The sequence below is a fragment of the Anas acuta genome, chromosome 21 (assembly GCF_963932015.1).
Source record: "Anas acuta chromosome 21, bAnaAcu1.1, whole genome shotgun sequence".
Taxonomy (NCBI): domain Eukaryota; kingdom Metazoa; phylum Chordata; class Aves; order Anseriformes; family Anatidae; genus Anas; species Anas acuta.
The window spans coordinates 1,488,078-1,511,760 of record NC_088999.1 but is presented as its reverse complement, the minus strand read 5'-3'; the positions used below and the strand labels follow the sequence as shown (position 1 = coordinate 1,511,760).

Here is a 23,683-nt window from a genome sequence, read left to right as displayed (position 1 = left end):
GCTCAGGACAGATCTCAGCCGTATGCATACTGGTATCAGAACCTTATCTTATCTGCACAGTAATTCATGATGGGTGCCAGCACTATCAGCCACTTTGGGCAGTCATGATGGAAACTTCAGATGAAAAGCCTCCGAGACTCCAAGGGAATCTGTGTGGATGACAGCTCTGGCACATGGCAGTCAGTGTGACGCCTGAGAGATACTGTCCTGACAGTAATCCATGCACCTAACTGCCTTTAATTAACATGAGTGAGCAATCTACTCAGGCTTGTTCAATCAAACTTTTTGCTCCTTATCTGTAATTCAGACTAATAGTAGATGCTGTGTATTGATCTGACTGCTGGCAATCAAGTCCTGACTCCCTCAGTGCTTCTGAGAAATCACATTACCCTGATTAATAGACTCATGCTATGATCAAGGCCTGCCACATCAAGATACTGTCCCTGTAAAAACAGGGACAGTGCTACACTAACAGACTGCAAGTACACATGAACTTCTATCCTAGACAAGAGTAGAACAGAAACTTTAAACCCTCAAGAGCCAGATAACTTCCCGTCTTAATGTAGTAAAAGATTTCTTGCAAAGGCCAAGTTTCCCCTCTCTGCCTCTGGCCTGAAGAATTCAGCCTTGGAAAAAGAGTACCTGCAATAAAAGACTGTTACTGTAACCTCCCTGTACATCAATCCATATCCCACCTCTGCAGAAACCCACCTGCTTAGCTGCAACCTCTTCATCACGCCCATCTCCAATTACCACATAGGTGACTTTCTTTCCAAATCGTGACACAATCCTCTCAAAACAGCTTTCTTTGCCTGCCAGAAGAGAATACCACTATAATAAGCCTTAGGCAGAGAGAAACAGAAGCCTGAACTAACCCCTTCTTCCCAGAACAAAAATACATTTTTGTCTTACTGGGAACCCAGTTTGGTTCATAAGACCAGAAGCCACCGCTATTAACATGGCTAGCTGCATCACAGCAGTCACAAGCAGTTCTCAGCTGCAGAAACTGTGTTTCCTGTGTAAAAATCCTAGCTAGCCCACAAAAGACACCTCTGTGCCAGGTGTCTCAGCACAGACCCTTACCTATTTTTGTAGCACTATAAATATTTTCAATGGGAAACACCTCGCCCAATCCATATAGAAGAACTTTGGCAAGAGCTGGCACCAGTTGGGTGGTTGTGATCAGGATGTTCACACAGTTTTTTCTAAAAGAAAAAAAAACAAAAACAACACTTGTAAAAGCACACCTACACCTCATAGTGCTGAAGGGTACTCTGGGCAACTTGCCCAGCTTTCCAAAGTGCCATGAACTTTGCCGCCCTGCTTCTCTGAGTCTTTGTAGACCAAGATTTTGATTTGTTTGTTTTAAACAAAAATTCTCCTGAAGAAATGTAATTTTTTGAGCACAGTCCTATTAAGAGGACTTTCCTAGCCAAGGATGTTGTCATAGAAAGGCCCCAAAGGGTGCTCCGGAGTGGGGTTCTTGCACACATTCACTTCATTTCCTAGAACCTGTGACAAGAAGCAGTAATGTACTTGTGGGCATTGCTGTAAGTGCATGCAAATCTAAGACAAAATAACTGAGAAAGCAACGTACACGTTTCCAGTTTCCATACCTGGACTGTATGAGTAGCAGGGACTTTAATGCAGTTTCCAGCCAGGAATCTGTTAACACTTCTATATCAGTTCTCAGTCGTTGCAGAGCTTCCCTTTTCTGTGGGCTAAGAAGGCCTGGAAAGCAAGCAACACATTTTCTCAGCTGCATTGGTAAGCCCTGTGCAGTTCTTAGGATACATACAACAAAATGTACTAATTCATACAAAAAACGAGTAGGTGTCATGTGAGGTCACAAGCAGCAGCAAGGGAAGGAATTCCTGCAGTCACCCTGTCAGACTTCCTGCTCCACACAGGCCCAAGGACCCTTCCCATCTTAATCACAGAATCAGAGAATCACAGAATGGCTGGGGTTGGAAGGGACCTCTGGAGATCGCCTGGTCCACCCCCGCTGCTGAGCAGGATCACCTCGAGCACCTTGCACAGGATGGCATCCAGGCGGGTTTTGATTATCTCCAGAGAAGACTCCACAACTTCTCTGGGCAACCCGTCCCAGTGCCCCCTCATATTGAGACGGAACCTCCTGGGCTTCAGTTTGTGCCTCTTGTCCTGTCACTGGGCACAACTGAAAGGAGACCAGCTCCATCCTCTTGACACCCTCCCCTCAGATATTTATACACACTGATGAGCTCTCCCCTCAGTCTCCTCTTTTCCAGGCTAAACAGGCCCAGATCTCCCAGCCTGTCCTCATTCAACAGGTGCTCCAGGCCTCTCATCATCTCCATAGCCCTTCTCTGAACTCGCTCCAGTAGCTCTATTTCCCTCTGGTACTGGGGAGCCCAGAACTGGGCACAATGCTCCACGTGTGGCCTCAGTCAGGTCGAGCAGAGAAGCAGGATCCCCTCCCCTGGCCTGCTGGCAACACTTCCGAATGCAGCCCAGCATCCCCTCAGCCTTCTTGGCCACAAGGGCACATTGCTGGCTCATGGTCAGCCTGCTGGCCAGCAGGACTCCCAGGTCCTTCTTTGCAGAGCTGTACTTAATGCCTTTTAAACATCATTTTCTCAAAACATCTAGTTGCAAATGGTCAGAAATGGTGGCTATGCAGTCAATTCTGCTTCCATTATTAAATAAAACAAAAACAACAAAAAAAATAGAGAGCCACTTGAGTCTGAAACTCTTTCCACCCAATTTCTAGCCATGCACTATGACTCCTTCTTGTCACTCCTCCCCCACCACTCCTTTACGCAATATACTCTAGTACTCTGACAAGGAGGCCACAGAGGGATTCATTCCAGGCTGTGCTGGCAACTACTTTACCTTTAGACAGGTCCTGAAAAACCCCACAACCAGGTTTCCCACATGCGAAATATGAAATAATGTCTGATTCCTACCAGAAATAAGGTAACTGTGGTACACTAAAATGCAGACGTTATTACTACAACTTTTAAGGCTGAGGGTTATAGTTCTGACCACCCATTTTGTTTGTATTTCAGAAAGTATGTCAAAGAAAACGTTGTATCAAGCTTCTTTTGCTTAGGCTAAGGGTACTTAAACCTGCAACCCACCAAGCTGTCACACAGATGAGCTGCTCCAACAGCACCCTGTTCCTAAGGATCTCAATGCTAAGATTCAGACTAAACAGAAACTTTCTCAACATTTGACTTCTGTGGAATAGAATTGCAGTATGCATCTTTATTACTGCTGTGGCATTGGAAAAATCAGAAGATTTTAAGTGACTTTGTGAACAGACTTAGAGATATCGTGTCAAACTAAGCATGGCAACCAAAAGAACGAACACTTTACTTCTTGACAATTGTGTAATAAAAGATTTTCTGAAGACATAGGTGAAAAGGTCTCCTAAGCAGAATGTTATATAAGTCATTTAGGCTTGTTCTACACAGGGTGATAGGCAGCCTTTCATTCAAAAGTAGCAAAGGAACACTGCACCAAACCCTTCTCTGAGATATATGGTTGACTAACCAACACTATCTACATAAGTCAGAGAGCACATTGGAATACTGTTCAGTTTTGGAAGATGCAGCCTCGTGGATTACACAGAAATATGATCTTATTTAGCATTAGCAGAACAGTTAATTTTCATGTTCAAACATTTAGGAAAGCAAGAACTACTGTATGGAACAGCTACCAAGAAAAGCCAAGTTTGGTGTTACAAACTCTGGTTAGTGCTCCAGATACTGGTGCATGGGAACACTCACCTCCAATGTTAGTTTTGTATTTATCGTATATCTCTCGTACCCTGCGGTAGCGGAATGCTAGTTTTCTCATCCAGTCCACTCCACCTTGGACACCAACTGATGAACTGTGATTTGCATTACTTCCTGAGCCACTGAAGCCATCCGTGGAGAAATTGTAGTTGCTATTAAAACAAAAAAGAAAAAAACAAAAAACAAAAACACACAGATCTATTAAATGTGCCACAGCAGCAGAGCCACTATGGCTGGGTTGCAGATTTCAGCTCTGACAGCAGCTAGAAAAGCACCATGAAGAACTCTGCACAACCACCACTGCACCCCTGATGGTGGAGGCCAACTACTCTGGGTAATGTGCTCTAATACCCACCCACACTTGCTTTCAGTTCTCAACTGCTGTACTGAAATTTATTGATTCAACTTCTCTTGCATACTCCCAATACAAAATCCAACTTTTGCTCTTCACTCACTTCTCTGCAATACAGAACATCCTTCCCACTAACCTCTCTCATTCTGCACTGATAAATCCCTATGTAGTATTTTCCAAACATAACAACTACCTCTCTAGATCACAGCTACAGTTCCACAAGCAGATGAGCTGCTTTACCAGCTCATGTCTGGAGGAAGCAGGTTCTGCTTCACCACTTTCTCCATATTTCTTTCTCCCTGACAGACAGGCACTTCTCAGACCTTTCCATGAGCCAGTTCAACTCACTAATGCAGCAGAATAATTATCGCCCTGTCTATGTATAAAATCAGCTCACAGGGAGGTGCAAACTGTAGGGAGACTTTCAAAAGTCAAAATCATCAATTTGGAATGTGGATTCTCTACTCATTACACATCACTGAGTATATAGGTAATATTCAACAGTTCAACAATGCAATTCCCATTATAATTCCGAAAGTTTTTTGTAGGTCTTAAAAATAAAAAAATAAAACACCCAGCAAACAAACAGCACTGGCAGAGTTTCGGACCCTGCACAATGCTGGCCTCCATTCCTTAACCCCATTACAGTTTGGTTTCTTTCTGAAGCCTTGCAAAATAATCCAGATTGCATCAGCTATACGTTTCATGCATTCTTCAGTACGTCACCTTAAATCTTGGCCATTATCATCAGATGCCACATCTTCTATGTGTACCTGGTCACACTCCTGTTTAAAACAAGAAAGAAAAAAAAAAAGCAGAAGCCACTATTGTAATCCAAAAACATACCAAACTGCAGATTTAAAGAAGCATGATACAGAACGATCCCTTCACATTTGCCAACAACACCAAACACAGCTATACTGCCTCCACAAACTGATACACAGCTTCCATTAGCTTTGTTTTCCAGTACTTCCATTAGCTTTGTTTTACTTTGCACCACCTACAAGTCCTTGCCAAGACAGGGATTTGAAGCACCAGAAAGGTCAGAGATTAAAAAAAAAAAAGTGTTTCCATAGCATTTTGTCTGCAAAGAAGAAACCTCAACACTTGCTGAACAAGTTGAACTGATAATTCACTTATCATCTGAAACCCTTCTGCCATTTCACAAAAACAAGCTAAATAAAAGCAAAAGTACCCCCAAACCATATTATGTGGTTGACTGATGATACTCTGTTTAAACAATAACATAATGGTCAATTTTCTTACTAGAGATCCACAGCATAAATCTTGGATTGAAATATCAATACCTTATTGCTTTGACATTACTGCTTAGTACAGCTGACTTTACCCAGAGATAAACTGCAAATACCTTAGAACTACAAGCAAATTTTCCCCACCTCAAAAATTTCCCACTGCAACTACTACCAGCAGCAGTGAGTGATGTTGACTACATAGTTCACATGTCAGTGACTATCCTTCCAGTACGAGAGACCTTTTTTTTTTTTCCCTGCGGCAGAGATGTAACTGCCATTACCACTTTTATGAAATTCACAGCTGCCATAAATGTAAACTTAATTTAAGTTTCCATTTGTATTAATAAAAACATCTTGTGTTTTCCCACCATGTACACCAGTGATGCATCTACATTTAACTGGTCACTCTTCATATTCAGCCTTCATAAGATTTAAACTGGACCTGAAAATTCTGCAAATTAGGTTCATGAATCCGTATTTTTGTGCTCAAATTTCAAAGATGATGCAAGTCAGGAAATCTGTTTCCAACCACTAAATTCCAGACTATGCCAAAATTCCACACCTCTCCAGATAGCTTGCATTAGTCTTTTCACTACTATCTGATAATGTCGTAGCATAGGCTATTGCCATAATTCAAGGAAAGATTTATATTCAGCTTCTGTGAAAGTGCAGAACAGACAGATGTATTTAATTTGGCAAAGAATGTTGTGCATGAAAGAGGACGGACGCTGAACAGACGTCCCTCAAGAAGAACAGGAATAGGAGAGCAGCAAAGACTGCTTGTGAGAAGGTAGCACCTCCATAGGTACAGCCTGCTTGTCTGTGGAAGCACATCCTTCATATTTGTTACACAGTCAGTGTGACCTAATGGTTCACTGGCTGAGACTGTCTTTTCTTTAGCCAAAGCCCCAGGAACAAACATCCTACAGGTCACCTTTTTCTCCAGATCTCTGGTCTCTATTTCAAATATATCATCAGCGAAAGCAAAATGCTTACCAGTCCAGAATGAAACTATAATACAAAGTAGGCATCGCTCTTAATGTTTTCAGGTACAAGTAGAAACCCATAGGAGAGCTAGGAGAGCTCATGACACTGGAAGTGTCCAGGATGCCCCTGTCTCAGATAAAAGAGAACAAACGCCCCTTTGATTTGGCTGTGCTTAGAACCACTTAAGTTTTGGCATAGCATTATTCATTATTGACTTGCTGTGAAGCACATCTGCCTCCACAAACTCTGCAGTGTAACTCTAATTAATATGGAGTTTTTCTTTTCAAAAAACATTTGCCATGTACCTCTAAGTCATTGAAAAACAGGTGAGTATCAGCTACTTCAAAAATCATCTCCTCCATTGACAGACCAGACCCAATTACTAGAGTTGGATCCTGACAAAACAAAAAGAAAAAAATGTAAACTCATCATGGTTACAGGCTAAAAGCAATTTATGACAAATCTTTCATCAGTTACTTTGTACAGAATTTCAAATGTCTATCGGGAATGATGTAATTCCATCTGGTATACACTGACTCAAAATGTTAAAAAAACACTTTAGTACTTCATGGCAGGGACTGAAGCACTTTCAGAAGCAACATATACATTCCAAAGTCTTCAATGTATTTTGAAAGAGAAAAAATACTTCTTTTGTACTATGTCCTCAATAATTCCCAATAATGATAAAAGCCATCTGACATTGTTAGGAGGATAGTGTTTGTGATGTTAATAATCTAACTTTGTACAATAATCTATCTTTGTATAAAGCCACATCTAGTGTTCCTTTTTTCCCCTCCAATTTGCAGCAAGTTAGAAGTATCATACTATACATTTAAAACAAAATAGAATTTTCTATCCCTTTTCTAGAGATTAACATTTACTCCTGTATAACACATGATTTTTTTTCCACATAAAAGACAGCATTACCTTGCCATATTTTTGAGCATAAGACCCTGTGAGAAGTGAATGGAAGATTATGATGGTCTCATCCAGGTCCCAGAGAAACACTCGCTGGGTAGAGAATAAAATCAAGTCAGAATCATAGAATCATTAAGGTTGGAAAAGACCTGCAAGATCATCTGGTCCAACCATCCCCCTACTACCAATATGACCCACTAAATCATGTCCTTAAGCACCAGATTCAACCTTTTCTTAAGCACCCCCAGGGATGGTGATTCCACTACCTCCCTGGGCAACCTGTTCCAATGTCTGATCACTCTTTCTGAGAAGAAATGTCTCCTAATTTCCAACCTGAACCTCCCCTGGTGCAACTTGAGGCCATTCTCTGTTGTTCTATCACTAGTTACCTGTGAGAAGAGGCCGACCCCAGCTCCCCACACCTTCCTTTCAGGTAGTGTAGAGAGCAATAAGGTCTCCCCTGAGCCTCCTTTTCTCCAGACTAAACAACCCCAGTGCCCTCAGCCACTCCCTTGTGTTCCAGATCCTTCACCAGCTTCGTAGCCCTTCTCTGGACACATTTCAGGGCCTTGATGTCCTTCTTGTAGTGAGGGGCCCAAAACTGAATGCAGCACTCAAGGTGTGGCCTCACTAAAGCTGAGCACAGGGGGACGATCACCTCCACGGTCCTGCTGGCTGCACTATTCCTGACACAAGCCAGGATGCTGTTGGCCTTCTTGGCCGCTTGGGCACACTGCTGGCTCATGTTCAGATGAGCATCAACCAACAGTCCCAGATCCTTTTTCTCTGCACAGCTTTCCAGCCACCCTGTCCCAAACCTGTAGTGCTGCATGGGGTTGTTGTGGCCAAAGTGCAGGACCTGGCACTTAGCCATATAGAACCTCATCCCTTGGCCTCTGCCCATTGACCCAACCTGTCCAGGTCCCTCTGCAGGGCCTTCCTACCCTCTGGCAGATCGACGTTTCCCTCCAACTAGAGTTGTAGAGTCGAGACAGTTCAAATACAATGCCATAATAAAGGAACAACTTCTAGGGTTCATTTTGCAGTTAGTTGCAGTATGCTTTTTAACAGATATGAACAACAGCATTCATCTCACAGACTAAATACATTATTAGTTAAACTCTTCCAGCGTAGCATGGTGGAGCTTATATACTGAAACAGGGCAACTATACACTCCGGGTAAGACTCGTTTGATCAATTTTTTTCTCAAAAGTTTCTCCTGTTTTTATAGTTATAAAAGCAAAGCACTGGAGTGATAATGAAATTTAGAGCCCAGCTAGGGTAGATATTTACTGCTGATGATGTAGAGAGCAACAGGTAAATGACCTTGGTGTTTATCAGAGACGCCTTTGTTAAGATAAATAAAGGGGATTGGCTGTTGTGACTAATAGAATTTTAGTACAGAAGGACTTTGACAGACTTGAGAACTGGGCCAGCAGGAACTACAAGAAGTTCAGTAACTGCAGATTCTGCATGTGGGGGTAGAATAACCCCTTAAATAGGTCCAGGCTGGAAAGAGCTGGACGGTACATTGGACACCAGGTGCAGTATGAGCCAGCAGTGCACTCTCCCTGTAGATAAGATTAACTGCATGCTGGAGAATATGGTGAAGAGCTGATGAAGGGAAGGTGTTCCACTCTGTTTGGCACTGGAAAGGTCACCCCAGAATACTGGGTCCAGTATTGTATCCCCTGTTCAAGAGGTATGTGAGGAAACTGGAGAGCAGTCAGCAAAGGGCTGCTGAGGCTGACAGAGCTGTACCCCTGCTGTAGTGCTACCTATAGAAAACATTAGTACTTACCTCCAGTTCACTGTCCTGTGAGGAGGAGGCGTCTGCTTTCCTCTTCCCTCTGTTCTTCCCAGGGATGTTTTTTCTTGCCTGCTCATCTAACTCTTTACTTGCTGTTGCTCTTGACAATGATGGACTTGTGGATGCATCTCCTGCAGAAAGAAATCACAGAGCTCTCATCCCCTCATTTCTCAAAACAGACACCAACACAAAACTCACAGCATTTGACCACAAGCTTCCCCTGCAACAGGTAAGACACCTTACGTTACTGAAGCAATAGTAGTCGAACCATTGTTAAAACATAAAATATGATTTCATTGTCCCATCATTTCAAAATAGCTTTGTCTCCTGAATTCAGTACCTGTCAGGACTGACCTACTTACTGCATTCTGCTGCAGTAAAAGACATAGCACATTTCAACCTAAGGCCTGTAAATCCCTCAAAAGTCTCTCTTATCCTAGCACTGCTTTATTCTTCATTTGTTTCTTTTAATGCTTCTTGAGAGTTTGTGTCAGAAACTCTTAATCTGGAATGAAAGTACAAAGGAAAGTATTGAGTAATGCCTGTCCATCCTAGATTTCCTGGGCTAGTGAAATGAATTTTCTGTGCTGAGCAACCCTATATGAGACATGCTGTTTTGAGCATACACTACTCCCTCCTGTTCCACTGCAAAATATCTTTAGAGTAACAGTTAAGCAATAGCCAGTGTATGGAGTTATCTGGAGTATGTTCATCGTACACAAATCCATAGCATGATGACTGTACACAAGACAGACTACAGCTACGTTGCCCAACCATTCCCCCAAAACAAAACAGAAAAAAAACAGGGATGTAGTTGGCCCTGGAGACAAAGGCTTGGCCAAGCAGCATGGCCATGACTGAAAAGGGATACGTTATAGGGCCAATTCTCCAACCAGTAAGAACTCCTCTCACCGGGAAAGGGTAAAACACCACCACCAAGTAAATAAATGTTTTAATGTGCAGAGTACTATGACAATGGGAGACACCCTCTGAAACCTCTATTAACACTTCACATAGAAGATTTAACATCCTAGGTGTCTGCCTGACTTTTTCAGAAATAGAACCAGAAGTTTATCAGGAATGCAGAAAGGAATAGGGTCGTCCATGTCCTCAATTCAGGGTTACCAGATGGATGGCCCGGACCAGTTTTTGACTCTGGAGCCAAGACAACTCGAAAGCTTTTGAATTTGGCCTGGGTCTTGAGCATGAAGCAACTAATGAACATTGTCCAATTCCTATGAAAATTCACGTAGAATGGTGAACTCGAGAGTACTCCTGAACTAAGAAAATGTCACTGAGAACGTTAACAACTGGGCCATTCTCTGACTGGTGGCTTGAAGTAACACGTCAATTGCTTGGAGCTTTCATAATAAGGTAAAAACAGATTCAGGCGTGTAGATTTCCTGCTGTTTGCTCCAACTAGAGGACAACTGCTTCCTGAAAAAGGCAAAGCACTTGAAGCACCATGCTTCTTGATTTACAACATCACAGCATGCTTTTTGTCATCACCTTGCTGTGGTATCCCACAAGGTAAAGATGGGTTGACAAGAAAGGTATGGACAACACCTCCTGTCTTAAAAAAGGACTCGAGCCCTTTTGGAGCTACAGGAGCATATGATAGCTCTCTCTGGAACATGGGGAGAAGTAACTGTTTCCAAGTTCTACTTCCCAGGAAGGGAAAGCCCAGTCAGTAGGACCCTGTGGACTGGCCAGGAATTGTGCTCAGCCAGAGCTCACAGCATTATCAGCAAAGTCATCCAGTAGTGATATCTGTATTCTCTCTTTGAGGGGAAAAAACAAACAAACAAACAAAAAGCATTTAGAAAGACACCAATTATTGACATGTAAAAACAAGGAATACAGGTGTAGTGAGGTCAAAGTGTTAATTATTACTATGGGTTAAACTAGGCAACTTGTTCTGAACTGAACAGCAGTTCAGAAGCAGCTTTCCCAAAACAAAATGTTGCATGCAGAGTTCTCCTTCTCTGTGCAAGGAGGACTGAATACACTCAAAATCTGGCATTTGCCTAGTAGATGGGTTTTGCCAAAACAATAGTAGATATCTGGAATGCAGGTCAAGTTATTGGGGATATATGCCTCCAGGAGAGAATGCTCTGGTGAAATCCAGCTATCAGAGACAAGCCTCAAAAATAGCTCAGAGGCCATGTTCACAGGGCAGCCACTCAGCAAAGCACTAGATGGACTGAGACCCCAGAAAACACTGTAGAAGTTACAAGGAATTAAGAAAATAAAGGTCCTGAGATAAGCTTAGAAAAAGGCAATATTTAAAGCAAAAGAATCCAACTATTGGTTCAGTGTTCCATTCCCTTGGGCATCTAAAGAACCAAGGACCTACAGTGCACTCAGTGCACTCTGTGTACTCATGCCCAAGGCATGCGGGGAGTAGGTGAGCTAAGACATAGCAAGTTCTGTTTCTAAGAGCCTGTGACACAATCATTCACAGGACAAAAAGATCTATGGAAAATAACAAGCAGAAAGGAAAAAAAATACCATTATGAAGACCTAATCGTAGTCGCTCTTCTTTAAAACACCTAATCCAGAACTTAAAACTTCCAGCAAGCACCAAAGGCTGTGGAGAGGGTTTAAACAGCAGTGGTGCGCTGACACTGGTTATCAGATAGGTACCCACCCAGCTGCTTGTTCATTCTTCCCTCTAGTGGGCCAGGGGAGAAAACAGGTAGAACAAAAGTGAAAAAAATTGTGGGTTGAGACAAAAACAAGTCTTTGTCTTGTAACAAGAGAGGAGGAAAAAAAATCAAAACCAGGTGCTGCAAAGGCCCACCACCTCCCACAACGGGCTGATACCCAGCCAGTCTCTGAGCAACAGCTGCCTTGGAAGCCAAAATGCCCTGCCGCCTTCTTCCTCTGTGTCAGTTTTTATTGCAGAGCATGTTGTTATATGGTATACATGTATATACCACATATATACGGTATATGTATTTGGCCACTTTGGATCGGTTGTCCCTGCTGTGTCCCCTTCCAGCCAAAAGTGTGCTGTCAATACTACTTTGGCCACAAATCCAAAACACAGCACCATAAGGGCCGCTATGAAGAAAGTTAGCTTCATCCCAGCCAGACACAGCACACTAACAAAAATAAAGTGAATCTACAACAGACATCAGATTTCATTTGGTAAGTGCTCTACAACAGAAGCAGAATCTCGTAACACCTTGTGTAAGATGCTGGAGGAAGCACTAAGTCTTTGATTTTATTGTTGTTAAATTTAGAAAACTGTAATTTTGTTGAGAAAAACCTTAGTTAATCAATACCTCTACAAGCTGGTACATTATATAGCATTAGTGGAGAAGGTCAGCCAAAGATGTGACTTCTCTAGAAGTCAGTTAAGTCCCTTTCTACATTTCTTCTAATAACAGCTAAAATCTGCCCTGACAAGTGTCACGTAACTTAATGCTATGCAGAGCTGTTCACATACAAAGCACAGCAGCTTTCAATGGTTTACATGATGAAGCAGACAGAAGAGAGGAAAGTAAAGGATGCGCTCCAGGGCACATCAGAGACCAACTCATTGAGAGGTTGTGGTCAAACTACAGCTCTTAAAAATGCATGAGAAGTTCCAAAGGGACTCCTTACCTGGGTTTGGCAGCTGTGTAATATGAATACCTGGCTGCAGGAAGGAAAGAGCTAGGAGCTATCAAGGCTGGATATCACATAGATGCCCTGGAGCCCATGTGGACACCCAGCCCTGACACATGACAAGAGGCAACATACCCCAGAAAGCTGCTGTCAACTCCCCTTCCAGTCACCCCTGGAATTCCCTCTCTCTACAGCATTCAGAGTATATGGTGTGTGTCTCCCAAACCACAGTAGTATAAGATTTCCAATACATAAGTCTGGCTGGCCCACCACATAGTCTGCACATCAGTGAGACAGAGTGTGACGATGGAAACAAGAATCCTGTCCAGGATTGCACAGCACACAAATGTGCTTCAATTACACATTTTGAAATAAAGTTTTCTCCATGTCTGCACACTGTGTTGTTTATCAAAGGTATTAGCCACCCTGTTAAAGATGCAACCATTACCAGAGGAATGTCTCTGCACCGTCCGTGTAGGCACCATGGCATTTGTTTTTTCAGTCGGATACGTAGTTGTTGCTAATGCAGTACTCTCCGCGCTGCTGTCTGCTGGTGTTATGGCCCCAAAGCCAGAACTTGGGTAACACGTCTGGTACTGACTTTGGCCAAGGATTGTGTATGTAGGATATTCCTATTAGAGGAAAGGATTAGTTATGATAGGACACTCCTTTCAGAAAACATTCTATATCATGGTGACTTTTATACTAGAATATGCCTGTCAAAGAAAAATGTCAGCAAGAGCATAGTCTGACTTTGACTTTATGCTATTACCTTCCACACACGTAGGAAATCCCCAAGAAAGGATTGAGAGAGATGACTTCCCAATGGCCTCCACAGCAGGGAAGTTCTGCCCACAGAAGGCCAGAAACCACAGGGCCTTTCCTCTGCCTCTGGTTTCTTCAAAAATGAATTTATATGAATGATGTGACAGTAATAGGGGAGCATCCAGTTGATGCCAAGGCATCAGTCCACTATCTTCTGGAATTCGTGTCTTTGTCTTGCATTTTACTTTGATACCAGATGTACTGACAGCAATAGAGAACGGCCCTGGCATTGGCTCAGAATAAAATCCCAGCCACAAGAGCTAAAGGATAAAGTGCCTTTACTCATGACCTGTCTTCAGAAAGCAATTAAATTGCACACTGTGATTTAAGATATCTATTTCTGAAGACAATTTACTCATTTCAGAGTTGATCACTGAAATCAGAGGGCTCCTGAACTCAAGCTATACTTGAGGATTTTCATTTCTGCTACTGATAGTAGAGAAAATAGCCACCTTCTAAGTGCCACGTCACATTCTTCTGGCACACTGCACACTCCCAGTTCACTCAGGGAGTTTCTTGGATTTGTGAACATGCATCAGGCAATTCAGTCTGCATTACTATCCAGTCAAGATTTTCTCCTTAAAATTCTAAGCAAGTTTATGCTAACGAAAGAACCTTAAAAAGCAGCAGTGTAAATATACAAGGAATTTGCTTTAACCCTTGGATTTCCCACAGCTCCTGTATTCTCCTTCTGCAAAACTGTGATGTTGAAGGGTTCCTTTGTAATATCTGAATATTCAGACTGGCAGTTAACCGCTGCCTGCAGGAAGAAAGCAGTTATGACCCCACAGTAAGACATACTGGAAGGGCTCTGTGTTAGCCTCAGGCCTTTTGATTTTGTTTTATTCTAACTATCAGAACACATATCTCACTCAACTTTTTTGATTGTGTACAACATACATTCCTTTTCTTGCTGAGGGAAATCAAAGGTATTCAAAAGATGTCCAACTATAATCCTCCCTGTAGTTTGGTTCTAATACTAGTTCTATTGTTTCTTTTCCAGTGTCTCTCATGAAGAAATCTCAGTGCTCTGTTTAAGATTCACCACACGATTAGCGGATAAGGGCAGAGCTATGGACAGCTCAAATAAGTTTGCTGTGAAGGTCAAAGGGAAGAGCAACATTGTCAGAGACACAGCAAGAACAATTTTGCTGACTTAGAGTAACATAATGAACCCTATAATTTTAGTAACCATTGTGCTCTACTTAAAGTTGTGCAAATATTTTGCTTTCTTCTGTTAGTTTTGAATAATGTGTTAAACAAAGGTGAATGAGATGCTGCACATAAATATAGCAAAGAGGAAATTTTACCTGTGAGATGCTGGCTACGGCTGATGTAGAAATATTGACAACAGTTGAAGATGTAGACACGGGATTGGCATTGGTAGTTGATGCTGTAAAATTAAGAATTACTTCATATAAATATATATGTTTCAAGAGAAGTACGAGAGACAAGACCAACCTAAGATGTAAAATAAGTTAGTAAGTTCTTACTGGCTTAGGTGCAAGCATTTGTGCTTCCAGCAGAACTCTGCTTGTAATGGCCAAAAAAGTGTTGGGGGGTATCTTGAAACCAGTTAAATTTCCACCGGGCTTACAGGGGAGGAGAACTGACACACAGTGATCTTTAAAAACATCATTTTCAAGTGTTTCAGAAATTTTACCTAGAGCTTTTAAAAAGATTTTTCCCCCTCTGTGCCCGCTAAGCAACTGGAGTTTAATCAGAATGGCTACATACCTTTACTAAAAGTTTTGAGAAGACAGAAATCACATTCTGATATTTAATTATAAGCAATTAAAAATGAATCAGAATAAACAACAGACATGAAGTGTGTTTAAATCAGTTCAATAACAAAATGCTTATCTGTTTACATTGGAATTAGTATGTTTAGTTTAATTAGATCAAAAAAAAAAATAAGGAAAGAGTAAAAATATTTCAAAATATAGTAAGGGTGCTTCCTAGTGGAGAAACGAATACATCTCCCCATATATATCCCTGTAAGATTACAACTAGTTTTTGGATGAGAGTTTCTGAAATAATTTGTCAACATGTAGGACAAATTGTTAGAGACATCTAGTTGTTAGTAAGAATTTTAAGATGTTTAATACTCTTCACATGACTGCATTCAGTTCTTCTAAAGTACTTAAGAGGCAACTAGACCTTCCGGGAACAACTCATGGCATCTTCTATATGTCATTTAGCAGATTTGATGATTTTACAGTGACAAGGCCATAACATTAAACCTTACTCCACAGAGTTTCAGGAACCTCAAGGATTACTGAAAACAAATACAGAAATAAGCACGAACAAAACCAGCATGTACTAAACCAAGTGCCACCAAGAAATATTTTCTTTTGCTAAACCTAATTTCTTTACACACAAATAAAACCAAAAATTATTAAGAAACTTATGAAAAGACTTGCAGAAATCCACAATATCACCTAGTTTACCATCACTCTGAGAAAAGCCTTTCTGCAAATCACATCCATGCAGAATTCACCCCGAGACTGAAGAACTCAACATCCTGAAGACTTCAGTATTTCTACCCCAGAGAAGCTGCAAAGGGGAACAGACCACCACGAACTCTTAATCAATATACATTGTGTTACAGCAAGCACAGGTACTACCTGGTAAACAGCTCCTGGAAAGAGGAATCGATCCAAAATATGCCTCAAAAAAGGTGAAAAACAAAAGAAATATATCTTAAAAGAAGTGCAGAGATACACAGTAATTACAAGAGGTGGGAAATGTGAAGTGGCCTCTCTACAGAAGCAAAAATAAAGGCAAGTGATTAGCCCCTCGGAATCCCCTCACAGATAGGAGCAGCAGCGTTCAAAAACAGGTGGAAGGAAGTTTTGGGGGTGAACATTTAGAAAAAGGAAAAAAGGCTGCACTAAACAGTAATAATGGCAATGAAGATATTCAAGTGCATGTTGTAGCTATGCAGCTACTAGAAGCAGGAGCTGTGAGCGTCAGGGACTTGTCAGATACTCCTCAAATGCAATTGCTGAAGAGCCAGGGATAGTTTCCAAATAAAAATCCTTTTAACTATACGTATTACAGAAACAATCAAAGCTGCTGTCTATAGTAAGAAAATGCCACCTGGTAGGGCACTGCAAAGCATGGATCTCCAGAAAAGCTGAAAAGCTCCTTGCTAACACAGAATGAAGCTGCTGGGAAGCTGGAAGAAATGAACTACTAAAGTTGTTCTACCATGTCGCTCAAAATTATCATGGAGAGCAAACAGAAAGAGATTCACCTCTGTAGTGCACTGAAGAGGCTGCTTCTCCACTGAGACAGATCACAGAAGTTTAAAAATAAACATAGCAAAAAACTTCCAAGAGCTGGGACTCTGGTTAAAAACACAGACCACCCAATCCCCAACTTCGCTGTTTACCTTAACTCCAGTCTCATTCCAAGATTACTTTTTTAATTATCCTGTATCTGTAAAATGTAACACATCAGATCTTTATAAATGGCTTCTACTACATAGATCAAGCAATTCTTTCTGCACAGGGGGTCAGCACCTTTGCCTCTAAATGGGCCAAAAACACACAAAAATGTTTTGCATGGATGTGCCAGAAGGGACTTTTCATGATCATTTCATGATCTCAGTTTTAATGGACCTGTAAACAGCAGTCTTTGCCTTGAAGCTGCCATGTCTCTTTTTGTCTTCTGATTTCTCGTTTTCTCCCCCACTTTCAGAGCTTGTCTTCAGACCTTTCATCCCTAACTCCCCTGCCTCATTCATCCCATTCTGTCTTGCTTCAGTTGTTTTCAAAGATCCTCTTTCAAGCTGCTTCATGTGCTGGGAAGGGAAATGGTAATTAATGCATTTTACATTTCACTTGGCTGCATTGCTCACATGGAAGAAAGAGGTGAGGCAAGAAGCAGACATCCCTCCCATGTCACTGTCAGCACTTCACAGAGCCTCTGCTACTTGCCATCACAGCTACAGCTTGCATGAGTACAAAAAACAAAATTCTCAGTAACTAAGCATCATCTGACCTATTACCAGGGATTAAATATCATATTAGTTCAGTCCACCATTAGTCTTCAGACTAAATTGTATTGATCATGCACTGTAAACATGTCCGTTGGGCCAGCAGCACCATACAACTGTTTAGCACTCTGTTTTGTTTGAAAAAAAAAAATATAAAAAGATAGATCTTCAAGAGATCAATGGTCTTTGTCCATCCTTCCAGCTCCTGTTCTCCACTACCTCCCCTGCACCACCAGTCCAAACAGAGACTTATTTTTTCACACTTTCAAAGTGCAGTCCGAAGGGAAACTTCTCACAAAATGAGACTCCTAGGCCACATTCTTACAGATGTACAGGTCAAGTATTTTAAAATCTTCCTGCGAAGTGAGGACTGACAAGTGATCTCTTTTACCTCATTTATTCCCAGGGATTTACCTGCTTGCTGTAGCACACCAGCTGACAAAACTGCTTGAGGTCATATTATGCAGAACTATTTCTGACAAATTCCCCTTTGCAGTTAGGGCTAGTGCTATAAAACATTACCATTTATTCTGCCAGTTGAAGTACCTGGAGAAGAGTTATATTTAAAGAATGGTAGATTTCCAGTGGTATACTTCTAATCACAAACTATGAATATGAGAAGTAAATTGAGAATAAACACTACACTGTGCCATTTACCGTCACAATGAAGCAAGGCTGAGCACGTACCATGACATAAAATGTCTTTCCTATCACTGAAAGACATGCTAAAGAAATCTATTATCTAATTATTCTCCTTTACTTGGCACTCGTTAGAACACATCTGGATATGGCATTCAGTTTTGGTCCTCAAGCACATGAAAAATGCTGCTAAACTTGAACAGGTCTGTCATAGAACTACCCAAATGGTCAGAAGCTGGAGCATGTGCCCTGCGAGGGGATGCTGGGGGCAGTGGGCTTCTTCAGGCTGGAGAAGAGATGGCTTTGGGGCACCTAACATCAGCCTGCAATATCTACAAGGAAGTAATCAAGAAGACAGCACCAGGTTCTTTTTGCAGGTGCACAGACAGAGAAAGAGATAAATCGTCAAATCATGAAGGAGAGGATGTTCTGACTTGACAAAAAAATAAAAAAAAAAAAATCATGATGACATTCTGTCACTGGAGGTGGTGAAACCCCGATCCTTGGAAGTTTGTGAAACCCAAATGGATAAAGCCCTGAGCAGCCTGGTCTGAATTCAGTGCCAACCATTCTTTGAGCAGGAGGATGGACTAAAGATTCCTGAAGTCCCTGAGTTATTCCATGAAAATATCACACATGAAATAGATTAAGTATTCCTGAAATGCTTCCTACAACCTATAGAGACAAATTTTCATAATTCATCACCCAAATGTAAATGGCAAAAATTCAGTCTAAAAAAAGGATAACTATTTGCACATATTTGCCATAAGCTGATTGCTATGGAAGCTGGTGAAAGTCAGCACACAGCTTTCTTAGATGGGACACTTTGGCGGTGGGAATACCTGTAGACTAGTTCTGTAATCACAAATCCACTTTCCAAGCTGGAGGCCTCACACAAACAAGACAATATCCTGCTGTGCGTGTGTGGAGGGAGAGGGGGAGCATATACATATAATATAGGAGCCTTCTACTGCCAGAAGGAAATAAAAAAAAATCCAGCCTGAGTCAGTACATTTACTGACTTCAAGCTAAAGACCAACAACAACAAGCTGCATGAACATTCCCAGTAAAGGCATGCAAGAACACAACATTTAGTCTCCTTTCCCCATCCCATTTGCTCTTCACCCTGTTAAGTCCATCAGCATGGCACCAACAAGCCAGCCTGGTGCATACAGAGGTACGTAGCAAATACAAAGCCAAATACATACACACGCTCAAATAGAAAAGAGACAAAGCATAAAGAAGCATGCACAAACCAAGAACAAACGTGCAAGCCTCTCTATTTGTGGTATCTATACTCAATTAGGTGGAGAGAGATGCAGATAAAAACCATGCCAAGTTACCTTCAATGGAATAAGAATAATGTGCTGGGCTGGGCTGGCTTGTGGTTAACCCTGTAGTGCAGGTAAGAACACTGTGCTGACTTGTAGATGGAGTCTGAATTAAACCACTTTCAGGTTTCATACCTGGCCACAGTGCACCTGAATCAGATAAATTGGACCAGTTATAAACAAATATGCTGGGACCAAACAGCATGCTGCTACCTCAGATTAAGATTTTTTGCTTGTCACAAAAGCAAGGAACAAATCACACATGGAAAATGTTTAATTTCTGCATTAGCCCTAATCAATTAGCCCTGATTGTCAGGCAGCACATGGGTTAGAGGTGCTGACAAAACTCGCTGAAAGAGAAAATTAAAACCACCAACAAGACCAATTTCCAAAGCTTTCAATTAAAAACCCATTAGTGTAACAGTAAGACTCACTGCCACGTAGGTATAAATGAACTGCTAATACCTGTGATGTTTTGGGCTGAGTTTCACAGCATTGTAAATGACCTCAGCCATTACATAGCAAGGCTGGGGTTGGTATCAGTTAATGTCAAGGTCAACACTTCTACTGCTTCACTGGGTTTTGGGTCAAATACTTAAAAACAAGCTAAAAGTCAGTAAAAGAAAAAAAAAGGGGGGGGGATCTGAAAGTTTCCTCTAACTTTTCTGCCATTCTAGAAAGTATTTGTAACAATAATGGCCAAAGCACACATACAGCAAAGTGATTTTTAATTTGTATGTACGAGGCACACACAGGAAGCGTGGTTTTAGCTCAGGCACTGTGTTACGGCCTAGTCTGCTGTACTGGTGACAACAGCATCTGACTGCAGTAACTCATCTGGGGCCTGGCTCTTCAGGACTTGTCAGGCACTTTTTGTTGTTGTTGTTGTTTTGCTTGTTTGTTTTTTGTTTCTGAATTCAAATTTCATCATTTCTGTTTCTTGCAATTGTAAGCCCCAGGAATCCAGCTGGGGTCTGAAAGATGATTGTCAAATACTCAAGACGCTCCAACTTTTCCACCCTCCTGGACCAAGATTTGTTTCAAAGAAGTAGAAAAATTTTCCCTTGGAATAAGGGACTGTGTTTTTAAGTTTGTATAGAAGAAAAGTGTGTTCATTCTTTCAGTACCAGACTGACGGGATAAAAGGATGCTAAGGTCACATTTTTATGGGATTAATGACTCAAAATTATCAACCCAGAGTATGAAATACATCTAGTAGTTAAAGCTGCTGCAGTCCCCATGGCAAAAGTCTAACCTGCCTGGGGTTAACCTACAGCCAGTTAAATGCATTTCTCCTTGGCCTGCAGTAAAAAAAGCAGGAATTAGCTCAGAAGATGTACTTAAAAACAAGCAGGAGCGTGCAAAGCAGAGGGACAAAGGGCATCTGGAGCTAGGCACAAAGCTCAGGGCCAGCAGAAAGATCAACCTCTGTCTTAAACCCCTTACAATTCAGGGAGGAAAGCACCAGCATCATGGCTACAAAAAACAATTGCAGCCTTTCAGCTGCTCCAGCAGGATGAGCCATGAGCTACAAGCTCGGAGTCTCTTACGAAGAAGGTCACAGGAGATCCTAGAGCCAGATGAGGAGTATCTCCAAGATTTCACTCCTCATTGCAGCTTTGTCAGAATCAAATTCTGCAGTGGTTCTTTGAGATTGGGTATGTAGATAAATCAGTCAGTCACCTATGAGTCAAATTAACTCACCCATCTGTCTATCTGTATAGCCACTCAGGGTTTGGTTCTTGTTTTTGTTATGGTTTCAAACCTTGAGAACCTTGATAATCAGCAAACAAAAGCGAAAAACTGATTTAAGGACGATTGCAAACGTATTGCAGAAATTCCACGACAAAACGTATGGGAAACAAATCCTTTAAGGAGAGTAGAAGGCATTGTTTTTGTTTAGTCTGGAAAGGGAACGCTACAGTCTTCAATTAAGTAAGTAATTTTTAGAGAGGACAGTAACCAAAGCTCCTCACAGTGCGAGATAAGTGGACAAGTAGCAAAGGGCATTGATATCAGACATTCACAGAATACACCAAGGTACCTAACCGCTGTGATGGTGAAACACAAACCACCTCTGAATGCTGTAGGATACTCATCATACACTGGGTTTAAAGCCAGATCAAACAGACATGTCAGAGGTTTTCACAGGGTTGGTTGGATGCAAGTGCAGGAGCTAACTCAGGGTGTGTGTGAAGACATCTGTCATACCCAGCTTTCCACGACCGTCTCTTTGTCATCACTCAACGTGCCTTTCTACGTGACGCTCTACATTCTGTTCAGAAAGGCACGCTCTTGCACTGGCAATGCACATCCTTCCCTGTCATCCTGCATTTAGAAACTAGTGCAGCCTCCAAGATGACCAAGAGAGCAGGACGAGATGGATGTAAGACTCCTGCACATCTGATGGCAGCACTGCAGCTGAGGCAGAAGAATGTCATAGGACACATGTACGTACACAGAAAGACCCCACACAGTATAGTCTACCACATGTATGTTTTTCTGGAGTTAATGTAAACCATCACATCCACATTATTTCTAACACAATCTTAAAGCCATGCACATACAGGTTGTATGTCATTACTCTCATTTTAATCTGTTGTTTTTTGTTAAATAAATCTCTCCAGACCACAAACATGTTTTGTGTGCAACAGTCAGCAGAGCACTAAACAACAGAGCACTAATCACAAAAAAAATTATTCCAGCACAAGGACAAGTGACAAACAGGCATATATATGTACACATACATACGTGTGTGTGTGTGTGTATATACACACATATATATACACGTGTATATACACACACACACACACAGAGTAATATATATACGTGTATACACACACACACACAGAAGGCCATCTGTTCTCCAAAGGCAGCACCCTGAACTGAGTGATCTCAGGACTGTGTTTATTTTTGTCAGCTGCTTCAACTTCATGCATAAAATACACCTGCCTTGCTCCAGTTAAGAAATCCATGATGCCTTCTTTTTGACATAGAAGCAAATGCACAGTAATAAGACACACAAACCTTTGGAGAAGGCCCTTTGATGTGCTGGTAAAACACTTGGCCTTCCTGGCCAAGTTCTCACCTGCTCAATAGAGATACTATGAGCAGACAATTTCTAGACTTTCCTTTGCATCATGCATATTTAATCCTCAACACTCCATCTGACCTGTCCATCTTCTCAGTATGATCACATACGTACTACTCTAGTAATGGAAATCATACTGGAAATGTATGATTTTAATATTTCCCTATTATTATTATTATTATATTATTATTTTATAATATTTTATATAATATTATTTCCCTATTATTATTATTATTATTATTATATTATAATATATTCAGAATAAAAAAATTGGGTATTTAATAGTAGTCCATGAAAACTTTACCCATGCATTTCAGTAATTGATCACATTTCAAAAATATTTAATGGACAAAAGTTGCTATGAAGTTAATAGAAAATGCTGATCTCTTGCCTAGATCTTCAGAAGATACTTTGAATGCAACAGCAGAAATTAACAGTTAATTAACTAATTACTGGCAAATTCCACAGACTTTGAATTAAAAAAAAAAAAAGGTAAAAAACCACCACTGCCACCAACAAAACACCACAAAAAAAAAAAATCTATCACCCCACCATAAAAATTTCATAGACAGGTCTAAAATACCTTTTTAAAACATCTTGGCCTACAAAACCAAACCAAACCAAAAAATATATATACATAAAAAAGGAAACACAGCACAGAAAAATAGAGAAGCAGCCTCAGTGCACTGTCCACAACAAACTGCCAATAAACAAACAAGTGAAGGAAACGACACCACCAGCCACTGTTCAGATGCACCAGAAGATCCTGAAAGCAAAGGGTAGGCACCCTGGGAAGAAGAGTACATTCCAATGACCATACCACAGAGTCAGGCACTGTCTGTCAGTAACTGACTGACTGAGGACACCCAACACTAATTCACAAAAAAAAAAAGACGAGTACGGTGTTTAGAAAGACAGCAGACAAACTACAGTGGCAACTGAAGACTTGGGTCTGGACATGATGGAAGACAGACTAGATGATCTTCAAAGGTCCCTCCCAACCCAAACCACTCTACAATTCTGTGACATCAGCATCAAAACTCTCCATGCTCATTCATCTTTCCAGGGACAAGCTTT

At 41.3% G+C, this 23,683-nt stretch overlaps 1 protein-coding gene across 6 annotated transcripts in view; it reads right to left on the bottom strand.

Moving 5' to 3' along the window:
* EYA3 (EYA transcriptional coactivator and phosphatase 3) overlaps window positions 1-23,683 on the bottom strand; it is a 60,068-nt gene that overhangs the window by 3,438 nt on the left and 32,947 nt on the right. For 4 of the 6 annotated variants that reach the window (XM_068658106.1, XM_068658108.1, XM_068658107.1 and 1 more), the window contains 11 exons: window positions 19,528-19,665; window positions 14,853-14,935; window positions 13,166-13,349; window positions 9,094-9,233; window positions 7,302-7,385; window positions 6,680-6,769; window positions 4,861-4,919; window positions 3,774-3,934; window positions 1,617-1,731; window positions 1,084-1,205; window positions 712-812 (listed from right to left, as the gene is read on the bottom strand). In XM_068658106.1, the coding sequence (XP_068514207.1) occupies window positions 712-812; window positions 1,084-1,205; window positions 1,617-1,731; window positions 3,774-3,934; window positions 4,861-4,919; window positions 6,680-6,769; window positions 7,302-7,385; window positions 9,094-9,233; window positions 13,166-13,349; window positions 14,853-14,935; window positions 19,528-19,665 (1,277 nt within the window). The remainder of the gene's footprint in view (window positions 1-711; window positions 813-1,083; window positions 1,206-1,616; window positions 1,732-3,773; window positions 3,935-4,860; window positions 4,920-6,679; window positions 6,770-7,301; window positions 7,386-9,093; window positions 9,234-13,165; window positions 13,350-14,852; window positions 14,936-19,527; window positions 19,666-23,683) is intronic. The other 2 variants (XM_068658109.1, XM_068658110.1) reach the window with 1 other exon arrangement.